Here is a 16,313-nt window from a genome sequence, read left to right on the forward strand (position 1 = left end):
TGGGAAAGCAGGGCCCCTCGCTGCTCCGCAGGGCTGACACCGGCAGGCAAGCTCAGCTAGCAGAGCCTGCGTGGGCACCGGGAAGCGCCTGTGGCCTCTGGCTTCAGGGTGGGAGGGCCAGGCAGGCCACACAGCAGAGGTGGAGCAAGGGCTGGTGCCCGGGACGTGCCACGTCCGTAGACAAGATCAGAAACTGGGTGGCGGTTTTGGTTGAGTTGGTTGTCTCTGCGAGTCCTCTGGTCCAGTGGGGCCTGCCCTGCTCCAGAGCTAGCGCAGGCCCTGGGTACGCCGTAGCACATGCCTGATGGGCGGTAGGCAGTGCCAGTCATCCAGGTAGTCATATTCCTGGAAGGTGGGACGCGTGGGTTCTGGGTCAGCGACTATCCTCACCCCAGGCTCTCCCGGCCGATGCCGTGGGCACCCCAGGGACGCCACCGCGGTGGGCAGGGGAGCAGGACGTGCTCTTTCTTTATAAACGTTACCACTCCTTTGCCCAATAGCTTTTATCTTGGGTCTGCAGGTTTGAAGTAGTCGGCTATGGGTGTTCAACCTGCGTGGGGAATACAGCACCCTTGTCAGACGCAGTTCTGAATGCAGTGAAACAGGTAAAATGTGGGAATCAGTAAAACAACTAGATGGTTGGTTTATTTATTTTAAAGATTTATTTTTATCTGCATACAAGAACTGGGGTACAAGCCAGAGGTTTGGGGGGGGGAGAGGATTCGCCAGATAGTGGGGAGCAGAACAGGCAGATCCACTGCTGAGGGGAGGAGTGAGGAGACAGGTGAGGTCTGCTGTGTGCTGGGGGCAGCCCCCTGGCTGGGGATGGACTCAGGCCACAGCAGTGACCGCCTGGGACTCAACGCTTAGGCCACAGGGAGGCTGGAATTTTTTTTTAGACTACAGTGTCTTGTTAGTTGGTAGGAATACACGTGGAAATATTTGTTTCTGTAAGTTCCAGTGCCTCTTGGGAAGAGTAATCTGTGAGTCATGAAGGATGTGATGTGATGTTGTGATAATCAGCGTAATCGCTAATGTAAAGTAAGGAATTAGTTTATTTACCAAATTGGGACTTCTGCGCCTACAATGAGGCGTGTGTGTTTCAGTGTTCGTACCCTTAGAAATATTTGAAATTACGTGTCATTATTCAAATTTGTGCTACCTTTTAAAGTGGATATTTATGTTTTTTTCCTACAGGGTGATTTGGTCACTTGTGGAGTTTTATCTGGAAACAAAAACTTTGAAGGTCGTCTCTGTGACTGTGTCCGAGCCAGCTACCTCGCCTCCCCACCCCTGGTGGTCGCCTACGCCATCGCGGGCACCGTGGACATAGACTTCCAGGCCGAGCCACTAGGTAGCGCCCTTCGCGTCCGTGTCTCGTGCGCACACTCCTTGCATGCACACATGCCTCCCGCGTGCACACGCCTCAGGCACGCACAGGCCCGGGCTGTTTCCGAGCTGCCCCTCGGGCCAGTTGCTCTTTGCACTCCATCTGAGTGTCGTCGTGTGCAGCTGCTGCCGGCCGCGTTCCCGCGCAGGGTGGGGTGCAGGGTCAGCCCCAGCGGCCACTGTGCTGAGTGTCTGTGATGTGTCCTTGGGGAGCTGTGGGCCGTGGAGCAGGTGCTGGGGCGTCGACTCACGGGGGTCTCTTGTGCAGGCGCTGACCCTGCCGGCAGGAGTGTCTACCTGCGTGACGTTTGGCCCAGCCTGGAAGAGGTTCACCAGGTTGAGGAGGAGCACGTTATTTTGTCCATGTTTAAAGCATTAAAGGAAAAAATAGAGGTAAGAGACTTGATTATTTCTTAGTTTAATTATTTTGTGCATGTCACTTTTGAATAGAATAATGAAAAATAAAGTTTCTGATACAGAAACTATAATCAGCCGTCGTCACTGCACGTGGAATCTAATGACGCCGAAGAGCTCAGGGTGCTCAGCTGCTTGGCAGGCGTTTGTGTTAGGCGCTGGGTGTGGGTACCTCGGGGCGGCTGCCCCGGGCCCTGCCACTCATCCAGTGAAGTAAGAGCAGACGGCCCCCACACCCCAGCATGCGCGTCTCCTCCTTGAGGCAGCCCGTGACAGCTGTTCCTTCCATGTGTTTCCAGAGAGGCTTTGTGCGCCAGGAACGAGGACACACGTCTTGCTTCTGTGTCAAGAACAGAATGCAGGTGTGAAGGCAGAGAAAGTGTTCACGTAGCAAGCACCCTTGAGCCCCCGCTAGATTGGGCTTTCCGGCTTTCCGCTGGGTGTTTACCAGTATCAGGGATCCCCCCATCCCCCGCAGTTTTCGTGGGGAGAGGCGGGCAGTGAACTGTAAAGCGAATAGTGAGGTAAATGGCGTAACGTCTTCAACAGTGTTAAGTGCAGCAGGAAACTGCGGGCCAGGTGCAGAGACCTGATGCTGCCCTTGTGTGGGGGGAGGCAAGCTGGTGGGCGGAGTCTGAGGTCTTGGGGAGCGGCCCATCAGGGGGTGCCTGACCTGGAGGTTCAGGGCGGGGTGAGATGGAGGAGGCTCCAAGGGCCCCTGTGGGAGCCACCAGGAGTGGGGCTGGCGAGGGAGATGCTGCCAGGCAGGCCTCTGCGCCGGTTGTGGGCCAGGGAGTCTACGAGGCCCAGAGTGTGGCTTGGGGCAGGATGGTGCAGGGTGATGTTGGGGGGGGGCATCTCCGGCACTGCTCAAAGGTGAAGGCCGCACCAGGGCTCGCTCTTCAGCAGACGGCTTGGTGTTTCTCGACTCTTTTGCTGATTTTTTTCTTTTAAAGATTTAGTTACTTATGCATATAAGAACTGGGGTACAGATCAGAGGTGGGGGGTGGCGAGAGGATTCATCAGAGACAGAGTGGGGAGCCGAACAGGAGGATCTACTGAAATACACTGCTGAGGGAAGCAGTGGGGAGACAGGAGAGGTCTGCTGCGCCATGTGGGTAGCTTCCCTGACCGGGGATCGAACTCGTGCTGCAGTAGCTGCAGACAGCTTCACAGTGCTGTGCCTAACCCCTTGCACCATCAGGGAGGCCCTGATTCTTTTGCTTATTTTGGATTCTGTGACGTCTTTGTGGTCAGTTTATTATGTTGACTCAGCTCTGTGGGTGTTCCTGAATATGTGGGGTGCCAAAATGTGGTGAGAGGCCTTCTTGCCTTCTGGTCAGAGAGCCGGGACTTTGTAGAGTGCAGAGCCTTAGGCTTCTTCCCAATGGGGGGAGGCCTGCTTGCTTTCATCGTGACATTTCCATGAGCTCTTTCCTGACGCCATTTTATCTTTCTCTTACTCGTCAACTGCACCCGCGTCTGCAGCTGGGGGATAAGCGGTGGAACTCCTTAGAGGCACCAGAGTCAGTTCTGTTTCCGTGGGACGTAAAGTCCACGTACATCCGCTGCCCTTCGTTTTTTGATAAGCTTGTAAGTACGGTTTTCCCGTTAGATGTTTGAAAGAAGGTCGTGGACCCTCACTCTCTGGAGGGACCCAACATCTTGACTTTCATCTGCAGACCAAAGAGCCAGGCCCGCTCCGGCCCATTGAGGGCGCCCACGTCCTGCTGCGCTTGGGGGACTGCGTCACCACGGACCACATCTCCCCCGCTGGGAGCATCGCCAGGAGCAGCGCTGCCGCCAAGTACCTGGCGCACAGAGGGTAGGTGTGCGCCACCACCCGCCCAGCCACCTGCGCGGGGCTCCGCTCGGCTGCCTCGGGGTCAGCGGCCCGATGACCATGTGTCGGACCCAGGCAGGAAGTCGCCTCTGCCGTAGCTCTAGGAACGGAGCAGCCGTTTTGTGACTTGAGTCCATGGGACAACAGGTTGGCAGCAGGTTTCTGTGATACCCACCCTCAGCCCCCCTCCAGGGTGGTGGTGCGTGATGGGCTAGGCCAGTTGTGTCAGGGCAGGACAGCACTTCCCGTCTGTGCCTTTCTGGGCATAGATGAGACCTGCAGCCACGTGTGCAGGGGCCCCAGCCTGGTCCACCGGCAGCGTGCTGCCACTCTGTCAGCCGCAAGTGTTTTGATGCCGGGGAGCCCGGCTTTCCAGAGCGCCAGGCTGGTGGTGCCCTGCGTGGCTGGGGAGCGGTGTGGATTCCTTCCGCGCCTCCTGTGGTGGAAACCGCTAGCAGTAGCCCCACTTGGTTCTGCGTGAGGGTGAGCGGTGTGTGCCAGGTGCGGCTGTCGTGCGTGGTGGGGAGCAGTGGGGTACCTTCTTTCTCCCCAGTGTTCTCTGACTTGTGGTTTCCATCTTGGTCATAGCTGAGCATGACCCCCCACACACACCTTTTACATTTATTTCGATGTTAAGTTGATTTCTGAGCTCGTTTTATTTAGTGGTTAAATACGCTCATTTAAAAAAAACAGTCACTTGGCCCAAGCCCCCAGCGGGCCGGCCCGGAGAAGTTCTCTGAGTCTCAGGCTCTCGCCATCTGGAGACCAAGTCTGGGCCCAAGGGCGTGGGGCTGCTGTGGCGTGGTCACCTGCCCGTGTGCATCCATCCCTACAGCGCCGTCACGGTGGCCGCTCCGGAAGCACGGAGCATGCACGGCTCTGGGGGGAGTATGTGTGTGGGACCCCCAGTTCAAGCAGCCCGAGCTTCCCAAGGAAGGGGTTGACTCTGGTCAGGCCTGGGTGACGGGCCGGGGACCCGAGGGCGCGTGTGCGCCAGAGCAGAACCACAGGCGCCGTCAGGCCCGGGGCAGCCGGGCTCCGCTGCTGGTGCTGCCGAGTGCACCCCACTCCCGCGCTTCGGATCCCGAGTTCTGCGCTGCCTGTGGGGGATGACGGAGCCACCTGGGTCTCACCATGTGTGTCTGCTCAGCCGTTGCTGCTGCAGCGTGTCGAGTCTAACCAAATCATGGCGCAGCAAACCGTGTCTGTGTAGAAGGACCCCACTGTCACAGAGCAGGCGCGACAGAGTCAGCGCGTGTCTGAGGGTGCAGCCTGAGCCCTGCCTCCCAGTGGCCGGGCGCTCTGGAGAGTGCTGGGAGGAGCACTGTGGGGACCAGCTTTGTTGGCAGAGATTAAAAGCCCGGATGGTGGGGGTCACTGGGTCTCGGCACACGCCGCGTGGCTCACACGTGTTGGGGGAGAGTGTTGATGGACAGGGACTGGGTCTGCCGAGTTAATTTTTAGACCATGTTTAGATCCTTTATTGACAAACCAGACACAAAGTGTGGGGAAAATCAGAGATACTTGAATATTGACTGGCTGTCTTGTAATTTCAATATCTTTTTTTAAAGATTTACTCATTTATTTATACAAGAGCTGGGGTACAGGCCAGAGGTGCAGGAGGGTGAGAGGATTCACCAGAGACAGAGCAGGGAACAGAACAGGCAGACTGACTGAAATGCACTGCTGAGGGGAGCAGCGGGGAGACAGGAGAGGTCTGCCGCGCCATGTGCATTGCTCCGCGGCTGGCGCGGATCGAACTGGCACTGCCAAAGCAGCGGACAGCTTCACAGCGCTGCGCTCAACTGCCTGCGCCACCATGGAGGCCCTCAGAATTATTTTGTTATCAATAAAACACTGGTAAAGAGACGGTGTCTTTAGTGGCGGGCCAGAGCACGCATCTCTGTCCCCTGGCAGCGGGTTGGGGCAGGGGGCGTCCTCATCACGGAGAGAGCTGCGGGGGGCTGGCCTGGCCTGTGTCTCTGCTTCGGAATGTACTTGACAGGTTCTGAAGGACGCTGACGTCCTTGGTAAGTCTCCGCCACCCTCCGGAGGGGGGTGGTTTTCCGTCTAGGTGAGCATTAACAACTCTCTTGCAGCCTCACCCCTCGGGAGTTCAACTCCTACGGAGCCCGGAGGGGGAATGACGCGGTGATGACGAGGGGCACCTTCGCAAACATCAAACTCTTGAATAAGTTTATTGGAAAACCCGCGCCCAAAACTATCCACTTCCCTTCAGGACAAACGGTAAGGGCGCCCTGCGGGCGTGCGGGCAGCTGGGCCCCGCGCGGTTTGCTTTAAAGATGTTTCTGCCCATCTCCAGCTGGATGTGTTTGAGGCCGCGGAGCTGTACCAGAAAGAAGGCACCCCACTCATCATCCTGGCGGGGAAGCAGTATGGCTCGGGGAGCTCCAGGGACTGGGCCGCCAAAGGACCATACCTGCTGGTATGGAGTCTCGCGCCCCGTCCACACTACCCACAGGGGACTTGTGCTCGTGTAGCTCTGTTTGCATTTTTGAAAGTGATCTTGTGGGGCATGTCATACCCCCCGAGTCCGTGCTCTTGGATCTGACAACGCCCACAGCTGACGAGGCACGGTGCCGGGAGCGTCTGTCCTAAACCCTTGCTTTCCATCACCGTTCTCTGACGTGACGGGTAGCTCGGTTTGCTGCTGCGTCGAGTCTGCTTTGCTTTGCTCTAGACCCAGAGGTGGTGACCAGCTTCCCCTTAGTCCATACAACAGTGATGGCGCCTGCCTGGCTGCCTACTGGGAGGGCTCTTCCTTGGGGCCCCAGCTTTGTTGGGGAGCAGACAGAGCCCCTGCTGGAGAAGAGTGCTGTCTGGGACACGTGCTGTGGACCCTGACAGCGACATGGCATCACTCTCTTGGGGTGCTCAGTCTCCCCCTAAACAGGATAGTCCGAGGACTTGTCAGGACAAGCCCCATCCTCGTGTCCGAGATGCTCGCCGACGGGCCATTCCCAGCAGGGGATGTGCTGCCCAGGGTGGAGTGCGGGGCCAGGCGGCAGCAGAGCTCGTGCCCTTTAAAATGCCCAGGAAAGGCACCTTGGGAGAAGGCTGGGTGGAGCCAGACGCGTGTCTCCTGCAGGGCGTGAGAGCTGTCCTGGCTGAGAGCTACGAGAAGATCCACAAGGACCACCTGGTTGGAGTCGGCATCGCGCCTCTGCGCTTCCTCCCGGGGGAAAGCGCCGATTCCTTGGGCCTCTCGGGCCGGGAGACGTTTTCCTTCACGTTCCCTGAAGAGCTGTCTCCAGGGGTCACGGTAGACGTGCAGGTACCTATGACACTCTCAGGCCTGGGCTGTGTGTGGCGTGGCGAGGGTGCTGCGAGCTGACTGAAGGGCAGCGGCTGTCTCGGTGGCTGTTCTCTTCCCACTTCACCCCGTGCAGCAGGGCTCTCTCCGGGGGACACCTGGAAGAGGAGGCAGCGTTGGCACGCGCGGGCCCCCTTCCAGCTGCCGGGGCGGGGGCGGGCCACCCCAGGAGAGGGCCGGGCGGGCTGCAGGGTCAGGGTGACGGGCCTGACAGGAGCCCCCTGCTGTGCCCCCCTGCTGATGGGGCTCGAGTCCTGGGCTGCGGCGCTTGCGGGTAGGGTTGGGGTGGGCGCTGCAGTGCCGCGGAGCTGCAGGCCACACTCAGGGCGCCTCCCTCACCGCCCTGTTTGCTCGTAGACAAGCACCGGGAAAGCGTTCCGTGTGATCGCGTCCTTTGAGAACGACGTGGAGATAGCATTGTACCAGCACGGAGGGTTATTAAACTTTGTGGCCCGGAAATTCTCCTAGTACCTCCTCCCCTGCTGGGGACGCCCTGGACGCCCGAGCCACCCGCGCGGGCCGTCTCGCCGTGGGCGCCAACAGCCATGAATTGACGTGATGACGGAAATGAAATCTCCTTGATTCTCAATCATACACGAATGGTGCTATTAACATTGCTTCAATCAGCGTGTGAAGTGTCTGGGGAAGAGACCTGTAAGTACGGGGGGATCTTTTATCAGACCATTTTGTAAATAACGGCAGGATTGGAACTTGAAGATTCTCATGAGCGACCTTCCTGAAGGTGTTTAGCTTTTGCACCTGTAGAACTGTACACTGCTGTTGGCTGGTTTAAGAATTGCCTATTGGGATATAAGAAACAAGATCAGACTCAAATTCTGGACGGTGGAATGTGATTTATAAATGGACTTTCAAGCATGTTGATTTCTTTTCATACCTGAGCTGGACACAGCCAGCCTCGTGGTTCGTCGCGTTGACCAGGGCTCCCCGCACGCCCCCACTGCAGGCCGCCCACTCGTTCTGGCCAAGCCTGTCCAGGTGCCCGCTGCGGCGCGTCTGGTGCACAGCCCAGGTCCTGGCAGCGCTTCCGGTCCCGGGGCTGACGGCCCTGGCTTCTCTTGAATTTGCTGCTGACCCGCTGGTGAGCTTGGATGGAGAGTTCATTGGAGCCTATAGTTTTGCTCGCTTTACTAAACTTCCTGTGAGCTAGTGTAGCTGTCATCAACCAAAATTTCATAGCTCTTTTATTTTTGCTAAAGAGATCTTTATTTAGTCATTACACACTAAAGTGACTTTCAGCTTTTAAATTACCCACCCATAAATTATATGGTTGCTTAGCCCTAGGCATTTTTTAAATGTCGGCTGTTTCTTAATTATTTAAGTGGATTTCCTGTCTTTGGGACTCTCACTTTCCTGGGGTGCTTCTGTTAGTCATGGCCTCTGTCCCAACCGGCGTGGCCTCGGGCCAGAGCCCCACTCGGTACTGGCGGCCTCGTGTGTCTGTCCCGCGTCGAATGTCCTTTCAGCAGCGAGGCTGGCGGCTGCCTTGGAAGGGCTGGGTGGTTTCCAGAATGTCCTGTCCCTTTTTTCTTTTAATGAAGGTATTCAGGGAAGTGGTTGGTTGTAGTGGGTTCTTGTGTTTCTTTCACACGGAGCTCTGCCTGTGCTCTGTTTAAATCACTGCAGTTTGGAACTAGCTCACATCACACAGGATTCAGATTTAAGTGAAGCTAAAATGCTGAAACTTCCAATTCATTGGGTGAAAACCTCTGAAAATTTTGCACATACTCAGTCACAATCATGTGAAAATATTCTGCAATTATGGGGTAAGATAGACTAGAGTCTGACACATGATCTTCTGTCTTTACAGTTTTTACAATATTTCTGTCGGTCCTTTCTCACCACACCGTGTCCCAAGCCTCTGTTGTGCTGTCTGTCTGTCAGTGCCTGTGTTTTTACTTTAAATGGAAACATGAGTCAGGAGTGGGGAATTTCCAAGTTGAGTGTCACCATAACAGTTGTCTGCTTTGAAAAAATGGTGATCCCAGCGCGCAGGCCACGTGGGTGCCATCTGGAGCTGCACTTTCTGGACCGAGGCTGGCACTGCTGTCCTGTGCAGATCTGGGCGAGGACGGTCGGAATGCTCGGTGGCTGTGAGCTCAGCATTTCCGTTTCCGGTGACGGTACAAGCAGATCTTGTCCAAAGTCAGAATTCTCTTTGTCTCTTGCTCGTGTGTGAACTGGAAGCCTGGGTCAGTATGGCCGTCGGCTTGGAAGAAGAGGCCTGGGCAGACGTCCCAGGTATGCTGAGAATTCTGCCTCCAGCCAAACGCTGTGTTTTCAGAACTGCCATCTCTTGGTTTTTACTGTTTTATTTACCTGCCTTGTTGACTGTATCTTGGTAATTTTGTATTAAAAACAAGAGCGGCATGGAAGGAAGTGGAGTCACGCTGGAGGCCAGGAATGCGCCTGCAGGCACAGTCCAGAGGTTGCTCCAGCCGCAGCATCCGCGAGCCCCTTCGGCAGACATCACACTCCTCACTGGCGCCTTTGGGCTCTGCCCCCTGGAGAGCAAAACGCCCATCCCCTCGCTGCCGTTAGTTACCATCTCAAAAATGTTTCCAACATGCTGTTGTCATTTCCTGTTTTCTCTCCAAGCTGAGTGAGATGTCTGCACTCCGTCTGAGCGATGGCCTTGCCCCCATGACGATCAGACAGAAGGCCCAGCTGGGCGCGGCAGCAGAGATGTTGGCAAGGATGGGGGCGCTCGCCCAGCAGTAGCACCTGGCGGGATGCAGAGAAATTGGTTGATCTATTTCTGTGGTTGAATTAGAAGACAACTTTCTTTTGCCTTCAGGCCTCGAAGAAGGCACAGAGGCCCTGGGTGTCGGCTCGCCTTAGTTTGGGAGTGATAAAGGGGGCCGGACGGGGCTTTCCGCGGAGGCTCCCGAAGACGCTGTGAAGCCGTATAGATCATTACGTCAATGCAAATCATTGTATTTAAAGCCAACAAACAGTGTAACAGTTTTAAGCTCAATAATGTTAAGTATTGTACAGAAACATTGGAGGCAAGTCCAGTTAGTGACAATTGTGTATATGTTATTGATGCTGTAAATTATTTTTAATAAAGAAAATTGTATTATCACATTTTTTGACTTTTGTTATATTTGATGGTACTTGAACTTTAAGCAGCATGACTTGAAACAGAATGGGGTGTTGTCCAGAAATCTCTCTGTGAAGACATCCCTGGGGCGTCAGACTCAGCCGCCCGCAGTGGGCTCGGCGTGCCCCGCCCGAGGTGGCCGGCCGTCCTGGCCAGTGGGAGGGGAGCCAGGGGCAGCGCTGAAACAGGGACCACGTGGGGTGAGTCGCGTCGAACTCGTCCGGGTGGTGCCAACAGAGCCTGGATACGGGGGTCTTGTTTCAGAATCGGAAAGGCTAGTCTTCACCCAAAGCGAGATCCTTTGTCCAAGTAACACAAAGTGCGGCTCCCTTGTCTTGAGCGCTCAGGAGGTGAGGGGTGTCTGCCACCACACAGCCGGCCCGGTTGACACTCCGGTGGTTAAATAAACTTTGCTTTCAGCCAGTTTCCCCTCACAGCTTCCACTTGCTCGGGTCCCAGACGCCCATGTTCCTCGGGCAGGTGTTGCAGCTCCTCAGCACATGCGCAGCGAAGGAGCTGGGTGGGCCGCGAGCATCGTGAACAAAACACGCTCGGACAAAAGGGAAAGAAAGGGCTGCGGACTGTCCCCCCCTCCCGCCGCGGCTTCCCGAGCCATCCAAGGAAAACGAGTGTGTCACGCCCGGCCAGGTCAGCTCACTCGGGAGCTCACGGGGCTCTGCGGCCATTCCCGGGGTCGGGCCCTGGGCTGGGTGCCGCTCAGGCCTCCCTCTCGCCCTCCGTGCTGCTTCCCCCTCAGCCTCCAGGTTCTTTGTCCTCCTGCTCAGGCCCACCCTCCTCTGGGTGGGGGACCCTGGGGCCTCTTGCAACATGATTTGGAAATATTCTTTTGAAAGTTTTACAAGTTCATTTATAAAGGGAGCTAGGAAGTTGCCGGCTTTATATTACTGTTGCTTTTGCACTTTGGTCGCCGCTGGCCATCATCTCCTAGAATCCACCAAGCCATTCTGGGTAATTTTCAGACGTGCGGAGCTGCCGAGAAGGGACCTTTTCCTTTCAAAACCACACCGAGCTGACCAGCGCAGTTTGGGGACCGCCAGGGAGAAAGCAAGGAGTTGGTTCCTGGTGGTCAGTCAGGAACAGGGTGCCCCAGCCCCCAAGTCCACTTCTCTGCCTGACTGAGAAACACCGGGCTGAAACCAAGAGGGTGCCCTTACTGGCCCCCAGCCCCACTGCCCCCCCAAGCCCTAGGTGATTTAATAGTCTGACTGGGGATTTCAGACACCAGCACAGTAACACAGTGCTAGCGACGTGAAAGGCTGCTTTCAGGAAGCTTGGCCAGGTCAGGTGGGTACCCTCAGCGGACCTAGGTAGCCCAGCAGAACCCCACAAACTCAAGCCCAAGAGACCCCCCCCCGAGAGCCCAGCCAATCAGCAAGAGACACAGCACTGAGACACCCAAGGACCAGACCCCACCCCCTGCTCCCTCTCCCCGTGTAAGCACCCACTTCTCACCCCGAAGGCTGCCCAGCAGGCCCCTGTGTGTGGAGAGCTTTCCGGTTCTCCCTCCCTGCCTCTCAGCAAGCGTCTCGCGTTCCTGTAACTCCTCCATGTCCAATCTTGTTCTCTCCCAAGACCAGACCGGGAAGAGCCCGCCCGGGGTCCTCAGACGCCGCGCCTGTCCCCGGACCCCAGTTCTTTAAGAGTCATTTGGATTCTACTGGTTTGTGTTCCTTTTGTGCATCTAGCGCTGCAGTCCTGATGACACTGGCGTCTTCCCCCGAAAGTGAGCTCATCCCGGGGACAGCCGGGGTCACGCTGGGATGAGGATGATGGGAACAGCAGCGCAGGTACTGCTGACCCCTGAGGGGTGTGTCCGCGGCTGGTGCGGTTCTCAGCGCTTCCCATGCAGGTACCCGCCATGTTCCTCTTCTAGGGCAGGAGTGTATACAAGAACTGGGGTACAGGCCAGAGCTGTGGGGGGGATGAGAGTGTAATAGGGTGGCCCCCAGGAAATGGGGAGGTTCCAGGTTTCCTGCCCTACCCAAGTATAGGGTGGAGCTGAGCAGAGAAGGAACAGGACGGAGCCAGAAGGAGACCTGGGGGTGGCACATGGAGCCAAGAGACACGTGAAGAAACTGCGCTTGCCTTTTGGTCGTGGACGGGTGACACAGATGTGGGGGAGACCCGTGGGGAGGTGACAGTGGCGGTTTTTGTCTTGATTTTGCTCTTTTCCTCCCATACTTGTCCGGTTGTTTCTGACCCTTTTCTGTGGGTCCCACTGGAAGGTGCTTTAACCCTGGGGCAGGCTTTGGGGCCTTGCTCTGGGCCAATCCCATCTGGATGGACTTTTACCCACGAGGGGACGGGGAACTTTGGGTGCTTCATTTAGAAACTAGGTTCTTTGCCTTCCCTGTGTTGTTTCCTAATTGTATTAAAGTCCCTTCCCATTAAAGTCTCATATGTTTTGTGCTGATGTGGTGGATGGCAGAACCTATTTAGGTTTGGGGGGCCTGGGGTGCCCCTCTCCCTGCCCTGTAACAGGAGGATTCACCAGAGACAGAATGGGGACCAGAACAGGGAGAGTGACTGAAATACACTGCTGACTGAAATACGGGCAAGTCAGGAGAGGTCTGCTGCACCATGTGGGTCTCCTCCCTGGCCTGGGATCGAACTTGTGCTGCAGTGGCTGCAGACAGCTTCATAGGTTGTGTCTTAACCCCTTGCGCCACCAGGGAGGCCCCCCAAATGCATGAATTTCTGTGAATAAGGTGAATGGACTTTAGACTATGAGATTAATGTAACATTCACAGTGATGATACCCTAAAATATTTTTATTCCACTGATGGAACTCTAAGTAAGATCATTCTTTTGTGATCTGCTTCATGGTGCCACCAGAGAAAGTTGCACTTAAGTGACTTAGTTGCAGGATAGTGCCAGTGTGCTTTATAAAGGAATCAAGGAGAGGAATTAAGTCAGGAAATTCAAAACATGATACTGGAAAACATGAAATTGATAATAGAGGTAGAACCATGTCACTGGTCATGTGTGTCTGTAAAATCCACAATCCTCGATTGTGGGCTGGTCACTCGCTGCTGGAAAAGTTTGGGCCAAACCCACTCATCCGTGGACTGTCCTTTCGGAAGCTGGACGTGGGGTCTGAATTTGTACCTGGCGAGCAAGGGCACATCGCTGCTGTCCTGGGCAGACTGGTTCATGTCCTCCTATCTTTGCCTCGCTGGGGAGAGGAAAGGGAGGAACCAGATGTTTCTCTCCCAGGCTGCGACCAGCTCCAGCAGGACCCGGGTGTGGTGGACACAGCAGCAGGGTGAGCTCCTGGGTGGACCGTGGTGCATTTTTACCTTGTTCCATTGAGTCCTCCGCTCAGAGTGTTCAGAGCACAGCAGTGATCAGACCTTCATGCTTCCGTGGGTCTCCTGCACCCCCCCTCACGGTGTGGGTTCTGACCCAGTGGGGTGCTCAGGAGTGAACCCAGACCTCTGTGCTCCTCCGTGCCCAAAACACAACCTGCCAGAGCCTGGCAGTTTTCCACATCCAGCCCTCCCTCCCCTGAGTCCTCCCGACTGTTGCCCCCCACTCTGCCATCGGCCACCCACAGGAGATGCTCTTCAGTCTCCCCTCCCTCTGGGCTCCCCTTTTGCCCAGATGGAAGCACAGAGGGTGCTTCCCTGCTGGGTCCTGTAGGACCAGGTTCCTGCCCCCACCCCTGCCCACCCCGTTCCCCCCCTCAACTCTCCCCCCCGCCACCCTGCAGGCCCAGGCCAGGACTTCACTCTAAGTCTTTGGGGAGCCTGGACAGGAGAGGACGGGACTCACAGTGGCGACACCCACCCGATGGTCCCGCTGCATCATGACGGTGTGGAAATTCAAAGTGAGATAGAGGTAAATAGTCCACGTTTCCTCCAAAGATGGTGACAATGTAAAAATTATAAGATGAATGGGGGAAGGCTCAAGTGTCCTTACGTCTGAGGTGGAAATGTTGGTGAGGATATCCAAATGGCCAGGCCCATGTGGGCCTGTGTGCAATTCCATTTCAACATTGCTCAAATGGGTTGAGACTAGAATATCTGTTGCCATTTTTGCTACCTTGAAAGTCACCAGGTCACAAATAATAAAGGTCACGGAAGACAAGGCAACAGCTGTCTGCTCTGTGTCAGTGGCTTCCTTTCATTGACAGTAGACAACATTCATTTAAAGGGTATCTTTTTAGCCAAAAATAAAATCCCCTTTTAAAAAACTGGGAGTTAAATATTGTTGGCATTCTTTGGTTCCTTGAACACTTCCTGCTATTCCCAGTGGGTTTTTTTTTTAAGATTTTTATTTATCTATGCATAAAAGAATTGGGGTATAGGCCAGAGGTGTGGGGGGGGGGGGTGAGAGGATTCACCAGAGACAGAGTGGGGAACAGAACAGGCAGATTGAAGTACACTGCTGAGGGGAGCAGTGGGCGAGTCAGGAGAGGTCTGCTGCGCCATGTGGGTCTCCTCCCTGACTGGGGATCGAACTCATGCTGCAGTGGTCGCTGACAGCTTCATAGGTTGTGCATTAACCCCTTGCGCCACCAGGGAGGCCCTGTTGTTTTTTTTTTCTTTCTTCCTTTTCCTTGAGCCTTAGCACCCTTTTCATTTATGAAACTTCTGACCTTGTACAGTTTACAAGTTTACCCAGAAATAAAACCACTGTTGAACTACCACAAAAGAATCAATATAAATTTTGATACCATCTTTCCTGTCAATGATGGAACCTCCGCTGAAATAATCATGTTTTCATTTCTAGGATGAGACAGAAAATGAAAGTGTTCTGTGTGGCAGGACCCTAGATTTATATCCATCTGTGACAAGTTGACTTGGAATACAGGATTTTCGTTCTATTATGTTCTATATTTCTTTTTGCAAAGGCAATAAACTAGTCGCAGGAAGGTTTTATCAGTTATTTCAAATTTTGTTTTTTGAAATATCATTGCACCATTCAAAATTTTGTCTTTTTCTTCCCATAGTTATTGCACAACTTTCAGGCCTCTTGTATTTGTTTATCTTGTAAAATTTTTATTTATTTGTGCATACAAGACTGGGGTTGTAGGCCAGAGATGCAGAGATACTCTTCTGAGGGGAACAGCAGGCAAGACAGGAGAGGTCTGCTGCACCATGTTGCCAGCTCCCAGGCTGGGGATGGAACTCATGCCACAGTGGCTGCCAGTAGCTTGATAGTGCTGAGACTTATTGGTAGCATGATTAATAATTGGTTTCAGTCAGAAGTTGGCTCTCAAAGAGAATTTTATTACTGTATTGGTCACACACACACATTCACATAGGCAAGCCAACCCCAAGTTCCCAGCGTAGCTCTGACTGAAGACAGTAGCCACAAAATGTCTTAGCCAGGCCTTCCACCCAGGGGAAAGTCCTCCAGCTGTGGAAGTCTCTAGGCTCCAGTGCCCGAAGTCCGGATGGTCCCCAGGATGTGGAGCCGGTCTGCAGCGTGTGCTGCTGTCAGAGAGCAGGCGACAAGTTTGTGGGAGGAAGAACTGGGGAGTGAGTCTGGGTTCGTGGTGTGCCAAACTGAGGACTGAGGAGAGGTTCTGGCTGTAGAGCAGTCTGAGTCCAAAGGGGGCCAGTGGTGAGCTGGACTCGGAAGAGGAGCCTTAGGCAAGTCCTTAGCTCAGAACCAGATTTGGGACTGCTCCGAGACTGCTTCATGAATCCACTCCTTCTATACATCCTTATCAGGTTTAGGCCCAGGTACCATCTGTTTTTATCAGCCTTTAACACTCAGAATGTGGATGCAGCCACGTTCACTCAGCGCTCGCAGGCGCCTTGACATACTCTTAGTTTCACTTTTAGCCTTTGTATTTATATCGCTTGTAAGCGTTTTATGTTGGTTACATGCTTAACCCCTTGCATCCCAAGGGAGGCCCCAGACCTCTTGTATTTGAAAGCTGGAAGGGTCTGGACTTTGAATTAGTGCCTTATTATTTCCACTGTTTTTTATTTTTACCTATAACTAGATGAAACTTGTTGACTAAAACAATAAATATTGTAAAAATTGAAAAAAGGGCAAAATGTGTTCATTTGGACTGACAAAGGAGTTCAAGCTAAAAATTGAAAACCCATTGATGGAATTCAGGTGATGGGGTTCAGTATTGGGGGGGGGTTCTTGGATCCTCTGAGAAATCATTCAGTAATTGCCGCGGACCAGCACAGCAGTAGACGATGAGGCCACCTCAGGGTTGAGAGAAG

General features: G+C 54.4%; 1 protein-coding gene across 2 annotated transcripts in view; it reads left to right on the forward strand.

Moving 5' to 3' along the window:
• Window positions 1–10,102, forward strand: part of IREB2 (iron responsive element binding protein 2) — a 31,069-nt gene extending 20,967 nt beyond the window's left edge. For both annotated transcript variants that reach the window (XM_037509994.2, XM_054694723.1), the window contains 9 exons: window positions 521–605; window positions 1,198–1,354; window positions 1,658–1,782; window positions 3,292–3,396; window positions 3,486–3,628; window positions 5,746–5,893; window positions 5,970–6,092; window positions 6,756–6,941; window positions 7,338–10,102. In XM_037509994.2, the coding sequence (XP_037365891.1) occupies window positions 521–605; window positions 1,198–1,354; window positions 1,658–1,782; window positions 3,292–3,396; window positions 3,486–3,628; window positions 5,746–5,893; window positions 5,970–6,092; window positions 6,756–6,941; window positions 7,338–7,448 (1,183 nt within the window). In that variant the 3' untranslated portion in view covers window positions 7,449–10,102. The remainder of the gene's footprint in view (window positions 1–520; window positions 606–1,197; window positions 1,355–1,657; window positions 1,783–3,291; window positions 3,397–3,485; window positions 3,629–5,745; window positions 5,894–5,969; window positions 6,093–6,755; window positions 6,942–7,337) is intronic.
• Window positions 10,103–16,313: the final 6,211 nt, after the last annotated feature.

The sequence above is a fragment of the Talpa occidentalis genome, unplaced genomic scaffold (genome assembly GCF_014898055.3).
Source record: "Talpa occidentalis isolate TD23 unplaced genomic scaffold, MPIMG_talOcc4v2.1 talOcc4.14, whole genome shotgun sequence".
Classification (NCBI taxonomy): Eukaryota; Metazoa; Chordata; class Mammalia; order Eulipotyphla; family Talpidae; genus Talpa; species Talpa occidentalis.